Genomic DNA, 17,020 nt, shown 5'->3' with positions numbered 1-17,020 from the left:
TGGAATAGCCCATACGTATGTACACATGAACGGATGTATGCATATACTATACAGAATGAACAATAAGTATGGAATATTGCAAATGACTTCTTAAATTTTAATTTTACAAAAAATGTTTACACAAAAGCTGATGGAGATAAACCATGCATATGATAGGCCTAACAGTGTTCGAAAAAAGTTATTCAGACATACAGAATGTGATAGTAAACTTTTTTAAACGACACCCTATATTAAAATTTACGTATTCCGGAATCTCCATTATATTTTATGTATTAATGTTCCGAAATTTTACCCATTCACCTGTTTCATGTCTTTTAATTATTTATTATACTTATTTCATTGTGGTGGTAACGGTTGTGGTGATGGTAGTGGTTCTGTGGTAATGATGATATTTCATGATCATTGTCGTCCTTGGCATGATTCAGTAACACAACACAATGTTCGCAAGAAATATTCGTAAAAAACTTCAGCAATAAATTCTTGAATTTCGGTTTTAAGTTGCGTAACTTTTTTTTTTTTTGAGTTGACTTAGTTTTACCATCTTTTGTGTGAAAATGTGACAGGAATATGAAAATACTTAGGTTAGATTACTATACATGGTGGATGGTAACCTCTGCATCAAAATGTGATTTTACATGTTAAATATAACAAACCTTTCATTACACTTTCCCTTCGATGAAGTACTGTTAAGCAGGAAAAATAATAATGTTTCCCCAATGTTTGCAGCACTATATTGCGGTAATGGCCCAAGAGAAATGGCTGATTGCTATACAACAGTAGTGTCAGAGTTGTAAGCTCCGAAAACGGTTGTGGTGCTAGAGACGTCCAGTCGGAGCGTGAACTTGCTTATGTCTGTGGAAGCACCGGAGCACGCAACGAGTTATAGTGGAGCGCTCCGCTCCGTTTAGGCTGTGTCTGACAACGCTGCTATACAAGCAGATAGGTAAAAATAATCTGAACAGTTAACGTCTTCAATTTTTTTTTTTTTTTTTTTTTTTGCATATTAAACCGTTTAGCCATGAATTTAAATTGAATAATAGCGAAAATCGTTTAAATAAATCTTGCAACGCAGCGCACGTCGCGTGTTACCAACTGAGTACAGCAAAGGGAGAGGGGAAGGTAAGGAGTGCAGGCTGCGCTTGCTTAGAGTTATTGCAGTAGCCGTGATGTTGCCAAATGCTTCATAGAAACATAACGATTTTCTCTAAAACGTTGAATATTAGAGGAAAAAAAACTTACTTAGATTTTTCAAATCTTTCCTCATGATCTATTACCAGTTTCATTTTGGTGCAGAGGTTACCATCCAATCTGTAGCTATACACAAGAGAAAACTATGTAAAAACGATTTTTTTTTATTTATTACTATTAAGTTGTGAAATGATATTGTTATTACGAAAAGAAGATATGTTATTATACTTTACCACGAATGCGTTCATAATTAATTTTTGAGACGATGTGATAAATTAAAACATATTATGTAGGGTACCTTACATTGTTATGGCACGTGATATTTATTTACAGCTTCAATCCAGTTTTCACATAGTAGACGATATGATGGATGGTTCTACAGTGAGGAGAAACCGACCTTGTTGGTACCGTGTTAACAACATCGGAGCGGCTGCTGCAAATGATGCAGTACTTGTAGAGAATGGGGTATATCAAATACTGAAGAAGTACTTCAGTGATAAACCTTATTATTTGGACACGCTTGAATTGTTCCACGACGTAAGTTACACCATCGATATCTTAGATATACGTAGAGAGGGAGAGAGTTTAATTTTAAAGAAAGTGATGGATTTTTAAGGTTATTAATTAACACACTCTTTGACTCCACATTACACTACACAAACACACCCCCACAGGAAACAAAACAAAAGGCGCCAAGACCAGCAACAACCAGGTCTGAAGAAGGTCAATAACAGATCGAAACATGTTAACCAGGTACGATAGAATTTAACACAAGAAAGACATATATTAGGGCTGGATAAAAAAAGTAATGGCAACAGTTCGATATTTCTCACATGGCTTTATTCATTTACATACCTTCAATATAGCCGCCCCCCTTATTTATTACCTTTTGCCAAATGTTTGGAAGGCGTCGTACACCATCAGCGCGTCCATCTTTGTTGATGTTCCGTATTGACCGCCCTATAGCACGGATAAGTTCATCTCTGGTATTGTACCAGGTCCCTCGCAGTGGTTCTTTCACTTTGGTGAAAAGATCGTAATCGCATGGATCATATCGGGTGAGTACAGAGGATGTTCCAGAATCTCCCATTGCCAGCGGCGCAAGAGGTCCTTGACGGCAGCAGCGGTGTGACTCCTTGCATTATCATGAAGAATGATGGGATTCTGTACCACCAAGTGTCGTCGTTTTCTCCTGAGGGCTGGACGAAGGTGGTGCTGCAGGAACCTGTAGTATTCCCCTTTTACCGTATGCCTTGGAGGTACAGCGTGGTGCAGTATTACCCCATCAATGAACATCATCTTCACAACACTTTATGTAGGGCGCACAATCTTCGGACGAGAACAACCTGGATGCTTCCATTCATTTGATTGACGTTTCAAGTTTGGTTGGTTCGTCCAAGAAAGTCGTCATCTTTCCTTTGGTACCAGTCCAACAAGGCCTGTGCGACTGCATAGCGGTGCCATTGTTAAACCTCGGAAATTTCATGGGGTATCCAACGCCCTGTAATTTTGCGGTAATCCAGAATGTCTTGCAGAATGTGGAGCACAGTTTTGTGACATACTCCGACTTCCGCTGCTAACTCACGCGCAGTCCATCGGCGATCAGCATCCAACAGAGAAGCAAGGAGTTGAACTGTGTTGTCCTCCACGCGGGGTCGTCCTGTACGGAGGTTGTCCTTCCGGGAACGCTTTAACCCAGCGTTCCACTGTGCGATATGGCAACGCTGCATCGCCACATGCTTCACGCAGTCCCTGAAAACATTCTTGTGCACTACGACCTCGTGCCACTTCAATTTTGATCCAGGAACGTTGCTCTAGTTTTGTAAACGTGGTCTTAGGGAGCTCGCACTATCGCTATGAAAGTCAACGTTCTACACACTGCAGTAGATTGACAGAGTACTGTCGCCGCTGGCTGCACTAACTCATCTAACAGTCCTTGTTCATGTCCACGCAGCTGACAGCTCTCGAACGCACCATCGTCACGTGAAATTATAAATAGATATGAATTAATAGAAAAAAGTTATATAGAAGTACATACATTATCCTGAAATTTGCAGAGTGAAGAAACATTGCCTAACACGAACTTCATCATAACATTTCTTGGCGAAAATAATTGGGGGCGACGTCCCTGACTATAAGTTAAGGGAGCGGAAAGTGCCTTGCCTCTCTCAACTCAGCGCCTTTGCACTAAATATGCTTTACTTGTATTCTTTCCAATACTTGTTATACTCTAGCGATGATACTTTAATGAAAGAGTGATTTTTTATAATTATTTATTTTGGATTATACTTACTCCATTTGACTATTTAAATTTTTTCATTTTCAGATCACATTGAAAACTGCTCTTGGTCAAGTTTTAGACGTCAATGTCGCAGCGAAAGGCGCCGGAAAACTTCCCGATTTGAACATATATACAATGGAACGTTATCGTTCAATAGTGAAATATAAAACATGCTACTTTGCCTGCTGTTTTCCATTCACTCTCGCTATGTTTGTGGTATGTATTATTGTAATTTGATTACTAAATAATATACATTTTTGCTCTTATACGGAGAAGGGATCCGAAGGCTTATACTGCAGCCTGAGGTTTATTGTGCTTACCACTCATAGGCCCATGCACAGTCAACGCCAAGACTGTCCCAAGACCAAGAACAGGTCAAGACAGGTCCCAATTTTCATATGCACAGTCGCCTTCTCCATCCTGTCTTGGTCTTGAGAAAATCCTGAGACCGTGCTGAGAATATTCGCTTCGTAACAATGTTTTCATACATTTATGTCGTCATTGCTGATCACGTGATCAGTCTCCGGAAATTAGCATTGTGTGCGATCCTGTCCTGGTCTTGAGACAATCCTGAGACCGTGCTGAGAATATTCGCTTTGAAACAGAATGTTTTCATACATTTATGTCGTCATTGCTGATCATGTGATCAGTCACCGGAAATGAGCATTGTGTGCGATTGTAAACATAAAAAATGTCGGTCAAACACAAATTATATACAGCAGAGGAGAAATTATTATTAATTGATTTAGTGGGTAAGCATAAAATATTAGAAGATAAAAGGACAGATACAATTTCTTTATCCAAAAAGAAAAAAAACCTGGGAGGACGTATGTAATGCATACAACCAAGAAGCAAATGTTACGAAAGTAAGTTAAATTTCGTTTAGTTTTGTTCTTACATTGTTATTTTTTATCGAATTTCAATAATAGGAAGATCACAACCTGTCTTTGATTCTTCAGTCAGCAATAGTACCGGTAACATAAATACGGTACCATTTACGACGACGATGTCATTTGTGAATCTGTAGCATTTTTAAAACTACTCATCACAGTAAAAATTTAACGAATTTTCATTGTTTATTAAATATTTTCTTGGCAACCGTGGTTTATGTTCAATGGTATCTTAATTTGCAATCCTCAGAAACTCGACGAAACCGTCATCAGCTGTAAAATAGCCGCCATTTTTGTCCTCAAAGTTGCCTGAGATCGTCCCAAGACCGGTCATTGTCAGTCTTGGCCCAGTCTCAACGAAATCCTAAGCAAATCTCAAGCCCGTCTTGAAAACTAGACTATGCGTACAAATTCTGTGTCGCTGTCTCGAGACAATCTCAAGAGCGGTCTCCAACGCGGCTGTGCATAGGCCCTAATCTGTGACTGATTGAGTAGCCAAACGGCCGCGCTCTTGTAGAAGTACAGGACGCCGCACCGTGAATTGAACCCGGGCTATTGTATGGATGATGTTGAAGATGATATGTGAATTAATGATGGGCAAAATGAGTCCGAGGTGCAACACCGAAAGTTACCCAAAAATTCTGCTTCAATTGGTTGAGGGAAAACCCCAAAAAACTCAACCAGATAAACTGTCCCAACCAGGATTTGAACCAGGGCCCGCTTGTTTCACGGTCAGACGTACTAACTGTTACTCCACAGCGGTGGACAATTAATATGTTTAGGATGTGTTTGATTTGTTCGTTCTATTACAAACAAGAACACACCCTTCCCAACATCATGCTATCCACCGGCGTAGCTCAATCGGCTAAAGCGTTTGCCTGTCGATCCGGAGTTGCGCTCGGGCGCGGGTTCGATTCCCGCTTGGACTGATTACTTGGTTGGATATTTTCCAAGGTTTCCCCCAACGGGAAGAAGAATGTCAGCTAATCTATAGCGAATCCTCGGCATCATCTCGCTATCACCAATTCCATAGATGCTAAATAACCTAGTACAGGTCTGGGCGTTATTAACTCGATTGAGTCACTGCAGACCATCCTTTAACTCCCCACTCTACCTTATCAGATCTAGACAGTAATGTTCTGGTGTGGTACGAAGAGGCAGGAAGATCAGCAACGGGTTGTATCAGTCGGGCATCATAGCTTTTACGAACTTTAGGCTCTCGCTGGTCGCCTAAAATCCACCACTGATGCACAGAACCTTACTGCGCGTTTGTTTATAAGGCGGTGTAAGCAAAAAAACAAGGGCGAGATTTCTCAGTCCCTTTCACTTCCCCTCTTATGCCCAGGGCTGACCTAGTAGTTGATGCAGCGTCCTCTGGGCTGATCGAGCCATATTTTATCAGAGTCATCTCAGAGCCCATTGGCTAGTCTCCTAATTTGAGACAACTAATCCCTGCTTGTGACTTTCCACGGTTTTGCTAAGGTGCTAAGACAAATGATGGAATGAACCCTAAAAGGATTGGACTACGGACCTACATCTTGTCACACAAATTTCGGCATTTTTCCAAATTAAAGTCTTCTGAAATCGAAGCCTTAGCTTCCACACATTGTCTTCGGTAATCTGTGGCGAGTTTACAGTTCAAGTGCCCGGATCCCTTCTCTTGCGAGAACTGCGTCGTGAAAATTGATCTGTAAGCTTTTAGCTGTTCCTGTTATGTAGTGCTTCTCCTCCTTCATGTGGTGCCTAATAGGTTACATCCATTTTCGACTTTCTCCAACACTATCTAATGCTTCTTCAATGGAACGGCGGAACCCGGAGTGAGACAAGTGGTCAACAGGCTTGGCTCTCACATACACACCTCTTCTCAGCCCCAAATCCCTCGCTAGGACGCGTTTTCGCTTACCTTTTAAATGCTTCTCTTCCCAGTTCCCCCATTCCATCACTGGAGGATATCCCACATTGGTCTCTCCCTCATATGGCAGCTATTTTAGGTTAGGTCCATTTTCGAAATTAACCTTTAAATTTTCTCTTAAGTCCTTTCAACGAAGCGGTGAAAAAGGATGCTTTTACAACAAGCAATGATTTTACAGTTTTTACAGAATTTATTTTTCTCATCAGTCTACAGAGCGTTCATGCGAGAAAATAATCTTTCGACACACGCATTTGTTCTAAGGATACACATAATGAACTCCACTACCCTCTTCAAATTTGAGAGTTCTCCTTCAGTACTTTTAAAAAGATCCACCCACTTCATCTAAACGTTACTGTTGCAATCACTCGCCTTGAGAAATTAATAACTCACAATAACTGTTTCATAATAGACCATTTACAATGCAATGATGAAGTGCGATGTTTGTAATTTGTAATGAAGAACAGACATTGTAACTTTCCCATTTTTTCTCAGTACAGAACTCTAAAATACGGGATGGAAAGCTGTCCCGAAGACTTTTCTCGGGACAACGGGACGCATTAGCGAAAAACGGGACGATCCCGCATTTTACGGGATGTCTGGGAACCCTAGTTTAATCATTACTCATCAAGAATAAAGACTTTCACGCAATTGAAGGGATTTCAAAAATCCCTTGTCACTTTTCTTAAATTTATTTCTTATATACAAGCTGAAGTTATAAATGAAGTAATATAGTGACTAAGTGTAGTAAGATAGTAACACATACATACACATACACACATACAGTTCGAATCCCGGTCGGGGCAAGTTACCTGGTTGAGGTTTTTCCGGGGTTTTCCCTCAACCCATTACGAGCAAATGCTGAGTAACTTTCGGTGCTGGACCCCGGACTTATTTCACCGGCATTATCACCTTCATATCATTCAGACGCTAAATAACCTAGATATTGATACAGCGTCGTAAAATAACCCAATACACTCATACATTACATACATACATGCATACATACATATATACATACATAGTGCTTTTTTTCTGGAAAACAGTTTACCGGACCTCTATCACTCGATCACATTATACAACAAAAACGTAGGTTTAAAAATATTAGGCCTACAAACCTTATATTACAATAAGTTCCAAACGGAGCTCATCGATTTTAAGCATAACGGAAATTTTGCGATTTCGAGCTATACTTTCAGAATCAATAACGGAAGATGGCGGCACTAGATTGCATGAGTTACTTTTGCACCAACGGTATTAATGAGAAAATGTAAACTCTTGGACTCGGCAGTGGCGGCAATTTTAATTTTCAATTTCGCTTATAAAATGTATCTCGTTGGAATTTGTAATGGCAAAAAGTTTACCGGAACGCATTCCGGACCGTTCCGACTGAAAAAAGCAATACATACATACATACATACATACATGAATATACGTAACAATTTTTATACTGTAACTACTAAAATATCTCCAAATGCAGTAATGTATACAATTTTATTAAATTTTTTGCAGGCAGGCTTGAATAATGAAGAATTACTTCGCCAAGGTAACAACATTTTAATGGAGATTGGTCAATTTTTACAAGTTCAGGTAAGTACTAAACTTCCATTACTTTAGAAGCCTACAGGTAATCTCGTTTTCTGACAGTTTACAATAATGCCACTTGTGGAACCAGAAGAACAGAAATATAAAAAAAATCTGTATACGTGAGAAACAGAGGAGGAAGAAATAGGGAGAGCGACATCAGCACCATCTCTCTTTAATCGCTTAATCATCGAGATTATCTAAGTCACGATAAGGTAATCTTTTATATATCAGATAGCTATACCCTGAATAAACCCTCTAACTTTGTTACTGAACAAGGGATTAAGATTGTCCAAGCTAACGTAAGCATTTATACAAGAGATAACTATCGCCTCAACAAATCTTCTAAGCTGGTGACTTTCGCAGATGACATATTATTTGCAGCTGATACAACTACAGTAGTTCCAGCCAATAACTCCAACACATTCCAGTCTTCAACAGAGGCAATTCCCCTGAAAATGTGTGATTGGTTCTCGGCTAATAAACTAGTATTAAATTGTAACAAAACTGACATAATCCAATTTAAATCCTGCCCAAATTCAACCTCGCCAATTTCAAACGCAATAATTAACAATAGGCCCCTAATAGAAACAACAATCACCAAATTTCTTGGATTACAAATCGATAATGTGCTGAATTAAAAATATCATATTAAAGAAATTACACCCAAACTAAATTCAACATGTTTTGCTATTAGATATATCCAAGAGATAGTAAATATCAATACCTCAAAAACAACATACTTTGCATACGCCTACTTCCACTCGATAATGAGTTTTGGAACAATATTCTGGAGAAATTCTATAGATAGTAACAGTATATTCTTACTACGAAAAATTATTAATTAGAAATAAATTAAATTATGGTTTATTTAACGACGCTCGCAACTGCAGAGGTTATATCAGCGTCGCCGGTGTGCCGGAATTTTGTCCCGCAGGAGGTCTTTTACATGCCAGTAAATCTTCTGACATGAACCTGTCGCATTTAAACACACTTAAATGCCATCGACCTCGGCCGGGATCGAACCCGCAACCTCGAGCATAGAAGGCCAGCGCTATGCCAACTACGCTACCGAGGAAGATTAATAATTAGAATAATAATAGGTGCCAAACCTAGGGAATCGTGTAGGTTCACCTTAAAAAAAATTCAAATAATGCCCCATGGCTTATCAGTATATATTTTTTTATCATTAAACTTCCAGTTTCGCCTCGGACCGACAGGGGGGCCTTGGGGGAATTTGCCGAAGCAGGAATGGTATATGGATTCTGTCGGCAGTAGGGACCGGTCGTTAAGGGAGTCATGTGGTTAGGGTGGTGCGCGTAAGGGATCTGTAGCATGCAACTCATTCCATATGGAGGGTTAACGCAATAGATCTCAATAGGTGGCAGTGCTGGCCCATCCGTGCTCCCCGCAGTAAAATTCAATTCCATTCCTCGTATGTAATCGTAAAATATTCAAAGATAAACCACACATGTTAGGCCAATTATACAGTGTTCATAGATTTGATAAGAAACGTAAAAAATTGTATATTACAGTTATATGAACACTAATAAATATAATAAAATTATTAAAGAAATTAGTAATAGAAATGTTTCGGAGATGCTTCTCCATCCTCAGTGACTATTTACCTCGATCACCTGAACCAGCCGTCGTGGTAAATAGTCACTGAGGATGGAGAAGCATCTCCGAAACATGTCTGACTATTACTAATTTCTTTAATAATTATATTGTATTTATTAGTGTTCATATAACTGTAATATACAATTTTTTACGTTTCTAATCGCGAAAACTTTGTAACTAATTTAACAGTTCATAGCATAAATACACGTCAAAAATGACTTTCATACTCCATCGGCAAGTCAAGTCTATCGTGCTATCAAAAAGGAGTGCGTTATATGGCAGTAAACATATTTAATAGCCTCCCTGTGGATATAGAAAATCAAACTCAAAACAAAAGATTATTTAGGACCAAATTAAAGTACTAGGTAATTTCTCACGCTTTCTATCCTGTAGGTGAATTTATGACATTCATCAACGCTTCATGGATATTTCTGTCTTGTATTAAGAATCGAAACTAAACCTTTGTGTTGTACTACTAGACTCTATTATTGTAAAACTAGTCTGTAGGTCTATATATTTCAACTAGACTATGACTGTAATTAAGACTTTATAGTACCGGTACTATTAAGACTTTTTGGCATGTTCCATATTCTAGCTGTGAGGCGATGTACGAATATCATGGAATATAAATAAATACAATACAATGCTGAACTTGATTTGTAAGTCAAGTCAAGCTAACCTAATCGTATCTACAACAAATAACTAAGTTGTACAACTGCAGACCAGTGCGTGCAATAACAGCTCAAGTCGTCATACGGATTCTACACTAGATTTTACTTATCAATTCGTTGAAAACGCTTTCACTTCTTCCCCTAATATCGTGATTAGATACACATATACTGTAAGAATTTTATAATATGAATGAGTAATATCTATTGTCTAGGATAGCAATACATGTACCAAGAGAGAACTGCAGGTCCAGTAAAACATTTAATATAAATAATGCTAGGACATGTTATTACAAGTACTCTCCACTTCTTAGAATCTGTTCCTCCTATAATAAACTGAGCAATAGTGACATCTTTCAGGATAGAACCACGCTCTTGAGAGAAATAAATACTGGTAGCGTTCAAAACACTCCGTAAGTATTTTGCTAATAAATAGGTCTTAACAGGTTTGCATATTGTATTTTTGGTCTCCTTTCTTAAATTATTTCATATCAATTACAGTATCATTACTAACTCACTGCATAGGTCTAGTATCTCATCAGTTATTGTATTATTGTTACTAATCTGTGACTAGTTATTTGCATTTCATCACTGGCTTCATTACTTTGATATAATCTAAGTTTTCTTCATACTGTAAACACTTTTGTTTTTGTTTACCGAGATTTACATGTAATATTTGCTTGATATCATTTGTTGAGTAGTATTGGATTGTAACTGTTAAAGTTTAAATTAGCATTATTATATGTATTACTACTGTTATTTTTTTCTCTACTCTGTAATTACATTGTTGAGTGGATTAAATAAATAAATAAATAAATAAATAAATAAATAAATAAATAAATAACAGTCATAGGTATTGAGAAGTATTAACAATTTTTTATTTCGAAAACTATAACAATTTGTTTTTTTTTTTTTTCAAGGACGATTACTTGGACTGTTTCGAAGACTCAACAATCACTGGCAAAGTCGGCACCGACATAGAAACACGAAAATGTACTTGGTTAATAGCCACGGCAATGCAACGAGCCACTCCTCAACAGAAGGTTGTATTAGCGGTAAGGTTAAACTTCATTTTATGTAGGCCTAATACATAACAAAAAAAACTAACAGTTTCAAAAACTAGTATACAGAGGTGTGAAAATTATTAGAATAATCTTAATTTTAAAGGTTTTTTTAATAGTTCCTTCACAAATATTAATTGAATTGATGAATATTGGTATATACTACTATACTGATGTAGGATATATTTACTACTAACAATGCCGGAAAGCATTGTTGTACATTGGTATTTTTCTTATTTTACAATTGTTATGGGAATTCAGAAATTATTATATTATGTTGGCGGAATTGGAACATAAAAAATTATATGCACAAAACAGATGTATACGTTCATTTGAACCTTTACAACAATGTAAACGCAAATAAGAATTTGTTTAAAGCATTTCTTAATTAATTTTTGATGTTTCCAATTCCGCCAACATAATATAATAATTTCTGAATTCCCATAACAATTGTAAAATAAGAAAAATACCAATGTACAACAATGCTTTCCGGCATTGTTAGTAGTAAATATATCCTACATCAGTATAGTAATATTATATACCAATATTCATCAATTCAATGAATATTTGTGAAGGAACTATTAAAAAACCTTTAAAATTAAGATTATTCTAATAATTTTCACACCTCTGTAGAATGAATTTACTAAAGATGTTATTATTGGACCGACAGAATAATATGTTATAATGACAATATTTGAGGAGAAAAATTCGCTCCGGCGGATCGAATCTGGGTCCTTGATTCTACGTACCAAGCGCTCTGACCACTGAGCTACGCCGAATTCAATCCACAGCATCGGATCGAACTCTCCTCCTATAGTGTTGTTTTCCTTTTGTGGCCTGACTCCAAGTTGGGCATATACGTTGACGTTTATATTTCAAGTCAACTGCCATTATACAAGGAGCGCACTCAGCTGAGTGACTAATGGCCGGGATTCCGCAGTAAAGTTCACAGCAATCTATACAGAAACATCACTGCTAGCTAGACGAATTTACTAAAGATATTATTGGTCAACATAATAATATCTGTTATAATGACAATTAATATTTGAGGAGAAAAATGAATGAACTTATTCAACGTCATGTCCATAATATTGCATTTTTTTTTAATTTTAAGGTTTCTCTTACATAATAACTTTTTAAGCCTAATTTCTCATTTTATTCACGAGATAAAATATCGCTGTTATTGCTACAGTTTTAATGGTAAGAGTATATTACTTTACATTTTTTTTTTATTTTTGCCAGGACTGTTATGGATGCAAGGATCCACTTAAAATCGCAAGAGTGAAGGAGGTTTATGAAGAACTTGATTTACATTCAGCTTATTCTGCTTTTGTTCAAGACAGATACAAAGTTATCAATAATCTCATTGACCAACTGTCACATGATCTACCGCCACAACTTTTCTACAATTTCATGTGGATGTTAAGAAAGTAAAATGATTTGTTGTGCTAGTATTGTTTATCATGTAAACTAGTTACACTGATGATGTTGGTGTGGTTCCATGTAAATTTAAATAATATATTGTATCAAGAACTGAATCACAGCATTACGAATAGTACAGCAGACCTCAATATATGTTAATAGTCCATGCAGATACCGTACCTAACATAGGATAGACCCTACGGAAAAACAATTACACTATTTAAAATTTGAAGAAGAGCACTTTCATCGTAAAGTATTCAGGACGTAGACCAGGCATGGAAGATACTGTAGGTGCCTTGAACAGCTGCCTGAATATTAGCTCTCCTTTCCTCTTACAAGTTTTGTAGCCGTTCTGTGTATAATATACAAAATGAACCGTAAATATTGTCATTAATTTCAGGGGTTATTTTTTTAGATATTTCGAACAAAAAAGTTTAATACGATTTTGCTCATTCTTGCTTCCTTTTCCAGAAAAAAAAAAATGTTTTAATGTGAAACATTTCATAGCGTGTTTTGGGAAAGGCATTGATTTAATTTCCAATGCGCTCAATTAATTTAAGAGAGTAGTGTATTATGATAATAAATGATTGAAATAATTTTAGTTTTGTCCTTTAAGGGTATATGTACGTGAATGACCACAAATATTATAAGAAAATGCAGGCTCTAAATTTCTAAAACTTTAATAAAAATGAACTCATAACTGGATAAAAATTACAAGGTACTGTACCACAACAAGACTTACCAGAACTTAAATATCTGATAAAAGTATAAAAAAGGTTCCTAATAATATTTTTCAAACCAGTTTTATCAGAGTATGAAAAAACAAAAGAATTCTGCAGTCACGTCATTTGGTAACCATAACATTGTTATGGTCTCTCTGACGTCTTTAATATTTTGTGCGAGATCGTGCGTATTTGCTTGTTTTCCGCACAGAACCAATACGCGGTAAGTGTGAAATACCACATTCAGTATTCCCAACGTAACACACATAACAATTTCCCTCGTCTTACCGCTTAAGCGCGACATTCATTTTACTGCTTTAGTCTTTTAACATATTATTTTTAGAGACGTTTAACATAGTAATAATTATAAATTGGAAACTTACCACTGCAATTTCACCTAAATTGCAATGTTAATTATTGTTTTTAAATATTTGCAAAAATTAAGTAAAGTCTACTACTCCACGAAACTTACTGCATTCCTGATACAAGTAACATTAAGGAAGCCGTGAAAAAATCAACAAGATTCCAGATGCCGATGTTATTACTGCAATATGTTATATAAATAATATTGTTAAAATATTAAAATGAAAAATAAATCATTACATAACCTTACCGTTTGTTTTAAGTTCGCATTTATGGACTGGGGAAAAAAAAGACAGACGTATATCACGGCCTGCTGGAGTATAGTAAACACAGAAAACATTTTATGGCAACAATGTTGAAGAAAGATATTTTGGTTGTCCGAAGTTGCCGTCATTAAACAGAAACCAACATGGAGATTTCATTGCAACTAATTAGAAATTTGTCTTTCAGGTATGTAATAAACGATCTTCGCACAAAATAATGTACGATACACGAGCGGTATGTTTGTTTTCATGTCCTCGGAAATTAAAAAATCTCAACTACGTTTCGCTTTTTCAATCTTTTCCTCGAACATGAAAACGTCAACATACCGCTCTTGTAACGTATATTACCATTTTCTGCATGTAATAAACACTTATTTCTGAAAAGTAGACTATTTCAGATATGTAGAGTTGTTTATTTTAATACTGTACAATTCATTTTTTATTTGTTCTATATAAAAATATTAAAATTTACATGTTTTATGACCTAATTTTTCTATTTTCAAAGAAATGAGCATTATTGTAGTCTACGTTTTGCATAAATGCATGTTAAATCAGTGTATAAAATTTCAGAATTCTATCTCTAATGGTTGTGGCGTTATGAAATAATATGTGTGAAATTTTCAGTAAATTTAGAGTAAAAATTGATATTATCAGTATTATCAGTCACCTTTTTTTATACTTTTATCAGATACTTAAGTTCTAATGCAAATAAATCCTGAACAATGTAAAAGAAAGTTTTCACATGAAAAATGGCATTATGAGCTTCAATGAATCGAAATTGGAGGAGCAATTTTCAGAGTTTGTAATGCTATGTTGTGTTTTATAATAATTAATGAATGCTAAATCGATAAAATAATGAAATTAGTTGGATATTACCTCTATAGAAGCTATGTTACAATATAAGTGGAAACTAGACTGGAACTGTAAGTAGTTTTACAAGCAAATTCTTGAGTATAATGAACTATAAGAAGAGTCAAATCTTTAAGAAAACGTAAAAAAGATGTGTATATGGAGACCGATACGGTACTCATAAATGATATTTTAAGATAAACAATAACCAAATTTTTGTAAATCTATGTTACAAGCAATATAATATTATTATTATATCTCAATTTATATAATGCAAAGGGAATTCATAAATAATTAAAATTTAACTGAGTATTCTGCCTTTTTATTTTCTAAATTTCACAACCATATTTACAATATAATTAATTTGTTCTAACAGCATTAGTTTGATACCGTGTAATTTGCAAGATATTAAATAAACAAATGAGTCACTGGCACAGTGATTCGTAATTGGTTGGTTCTTCTGTACTCTACAATTAACAGTCACTCAATCCCCTTTAGATTCTCATAGATTATTCAATGTCATTTTCAAACTATGCATCTTGTACATATACATTAGTACAATAAGATTCACATAAGCTTAGTTGATAAAAAGCTAATATGGTCGTCTTTTCAATGTTGCCAACTGTTACTAGATATCACCAAGGCAGGTAAAGTTAATAATAATAATAATAATAATAATAATAATAATAATAATAATAATAATAATAATAATAATCTTGCTTACTTACCTATTTACCATAATTTACCTTTATGTTGAGAGATATTTCTAAAATAGTTCAATGTATAAGAGGAACAGTATATTTTCCAATAGACTTACTATACAAAGAGACGATTTCACAAAATTTACTTAACATTAATTGCCACTTAAAATCTTTTTAATTGAACAATGAATTTCACCCACACAAGTTGGAGTTTAACCTGTCATTAAACTACGTTTAAGTTAATTGGTCAATATTTGGTCATTTAAATAATTAATCCTGCATTAAAGACAACAATTTTCATCATTGCGAGGAGAATGATGGACTTGATATTTGAAAATGATTTCTCACCAAGAAAGGAGAGAATAACTTCCGAATAGACGAAAAATATTAGAAAAATGTGATATAAGCTAAATAAAACATAAGCATGGTATATTTTAAATAGTTTAGTAAGCGATTCAAAATTTCCAACTGATAGCCAAGTACTTCATAATATTATTTAAATAATATATTTGTTGAAGAAACGTTTAATCAGAATTTCAGTAATGTCCAAAGAGAATTCGCTTCTAGCTACACGTAAAAGTCCTATGTGAATTAGTTATTCGCAAGCTTGCCTTGTTCTTGAGGTATTTCATAAGTGAGAAAGTTTTTTTCACTTAGATACGTCAGACGTTTGAGAGAAACAATCCGCAGTATTTGAAGACTTTTATATCTTCTGCTCCCCAAAGGCTATGAAGTTCTCCTTTTGAAACATCGCTGAGGACTGGAGATGTATCAATTGAAGTTCCACAGGAACAGTCATATTATTCCCTTGAATTATTTTTATTTTTCTGATTAAGTCCATAATGGATTTGAATGGGTTATACAACACGAAATACGAGAAGGCCTGTCAGGTCTCTAACATAATATAATGGATGGATAGAATCACAATTTGTTCCGGCACTTACAACAAAGTTTGAATTGAAACCAGAAGAAGCTCAGGAGGATTCGTAAACGCGAGCATATTATAACTCTCTTGACGAGGGCACGAAATATCATTAAAAGAAGACCGGGTTGAGAACGCCTGATTTAGCGGAAAGGACTGGACACCGCTGAAGATGATATTGATCCATTTCTTCCTCAAGACTGCATAATGGAAAAAATGGTAAAGAAATTATTCCAGTTTTGTTAGTTTTTACAAAGAGCCACGCCCTGTAAGTAATAGAAAGGATTCAACTGCACTTTTCCTTGGATACTCAGGAATTATGTTTTGTTGCACCTTGAGACACTCCCATCTTTTATTATTTGAAATTTAATGGAAAAGGTGCGATACTAAATCTTGATATTTTGAGTTGATTAATCTGTTAACTGTTTTATTGCTTTATTTTTACGATGTTTTATCAACTGGGATGGTTCATTTCATTTAGGTGATAATGCCACCGAAATGAGACCAGGGTTCAACCCCGAAAGTTACCAGCATTTGCTCTTATTGGGTTGAAGGAAAACCCTACAAAAACCCTCAA

General features: G+C 35.6%; 1 protein-coding gene across 1 annotated transcript in view; it reads left to right on the top strand.

Moving 5' to 3' along the window:
• LOC138704490 (farnesyl pyrophosphate synthase-like) overlaps positions 1 to 15,120 on the top strand; it is a 35,583-nt gene extending 20,463 nt beyond the window's left edge. Inside the window, exons 4-8 of the mRNA XM_069832412.1 lie at positions 1,522 to 1,725; positions 3,515 to 3,685; positions 7,781 to 7,858; positions 11,061 to 11,195; positions 12,444 to 15,120. Coding sequence (XP_069688513.1) covers positions 1,522 to 1,725; positions 3,515 to 3,685; positions 7,781 to 7,858; positions 11,061 to 11,195; positions 12,444 to 12,635 — 780 coding nt within the window. The 3' untranslated portion in view covers positions 12,636 to 15,120. The remainder of the gene's footprint in view (positions 1 to 1,521; positions 1,726 to 3,514; positions 3,686 to 7,780; positions 7,859 to 11,060; positions 11,196 to 12,443) is intronic.
• Positions 15,121 to 17,020: the final 1,900 nt, after the last annotated feature.

This window comes from Periplaneta americana, chromosome 8 (genome assembly GCF_040183065.1).
Source record: "Periplaneta americana isolate PAMFEO1 chromosome 8, P.americana_PAMFEO1_priV1, whole genome shotgun sequence".
Lineage (NCBI taxonomy): Eukaryota > Metazoa > Arthropoda > Insecta > Blattodea > Blattidae > Periplaneta > Periplaneta americana.
This window is presented reverse-complemented; position numbering and strand designations above follow the sequence as displayed.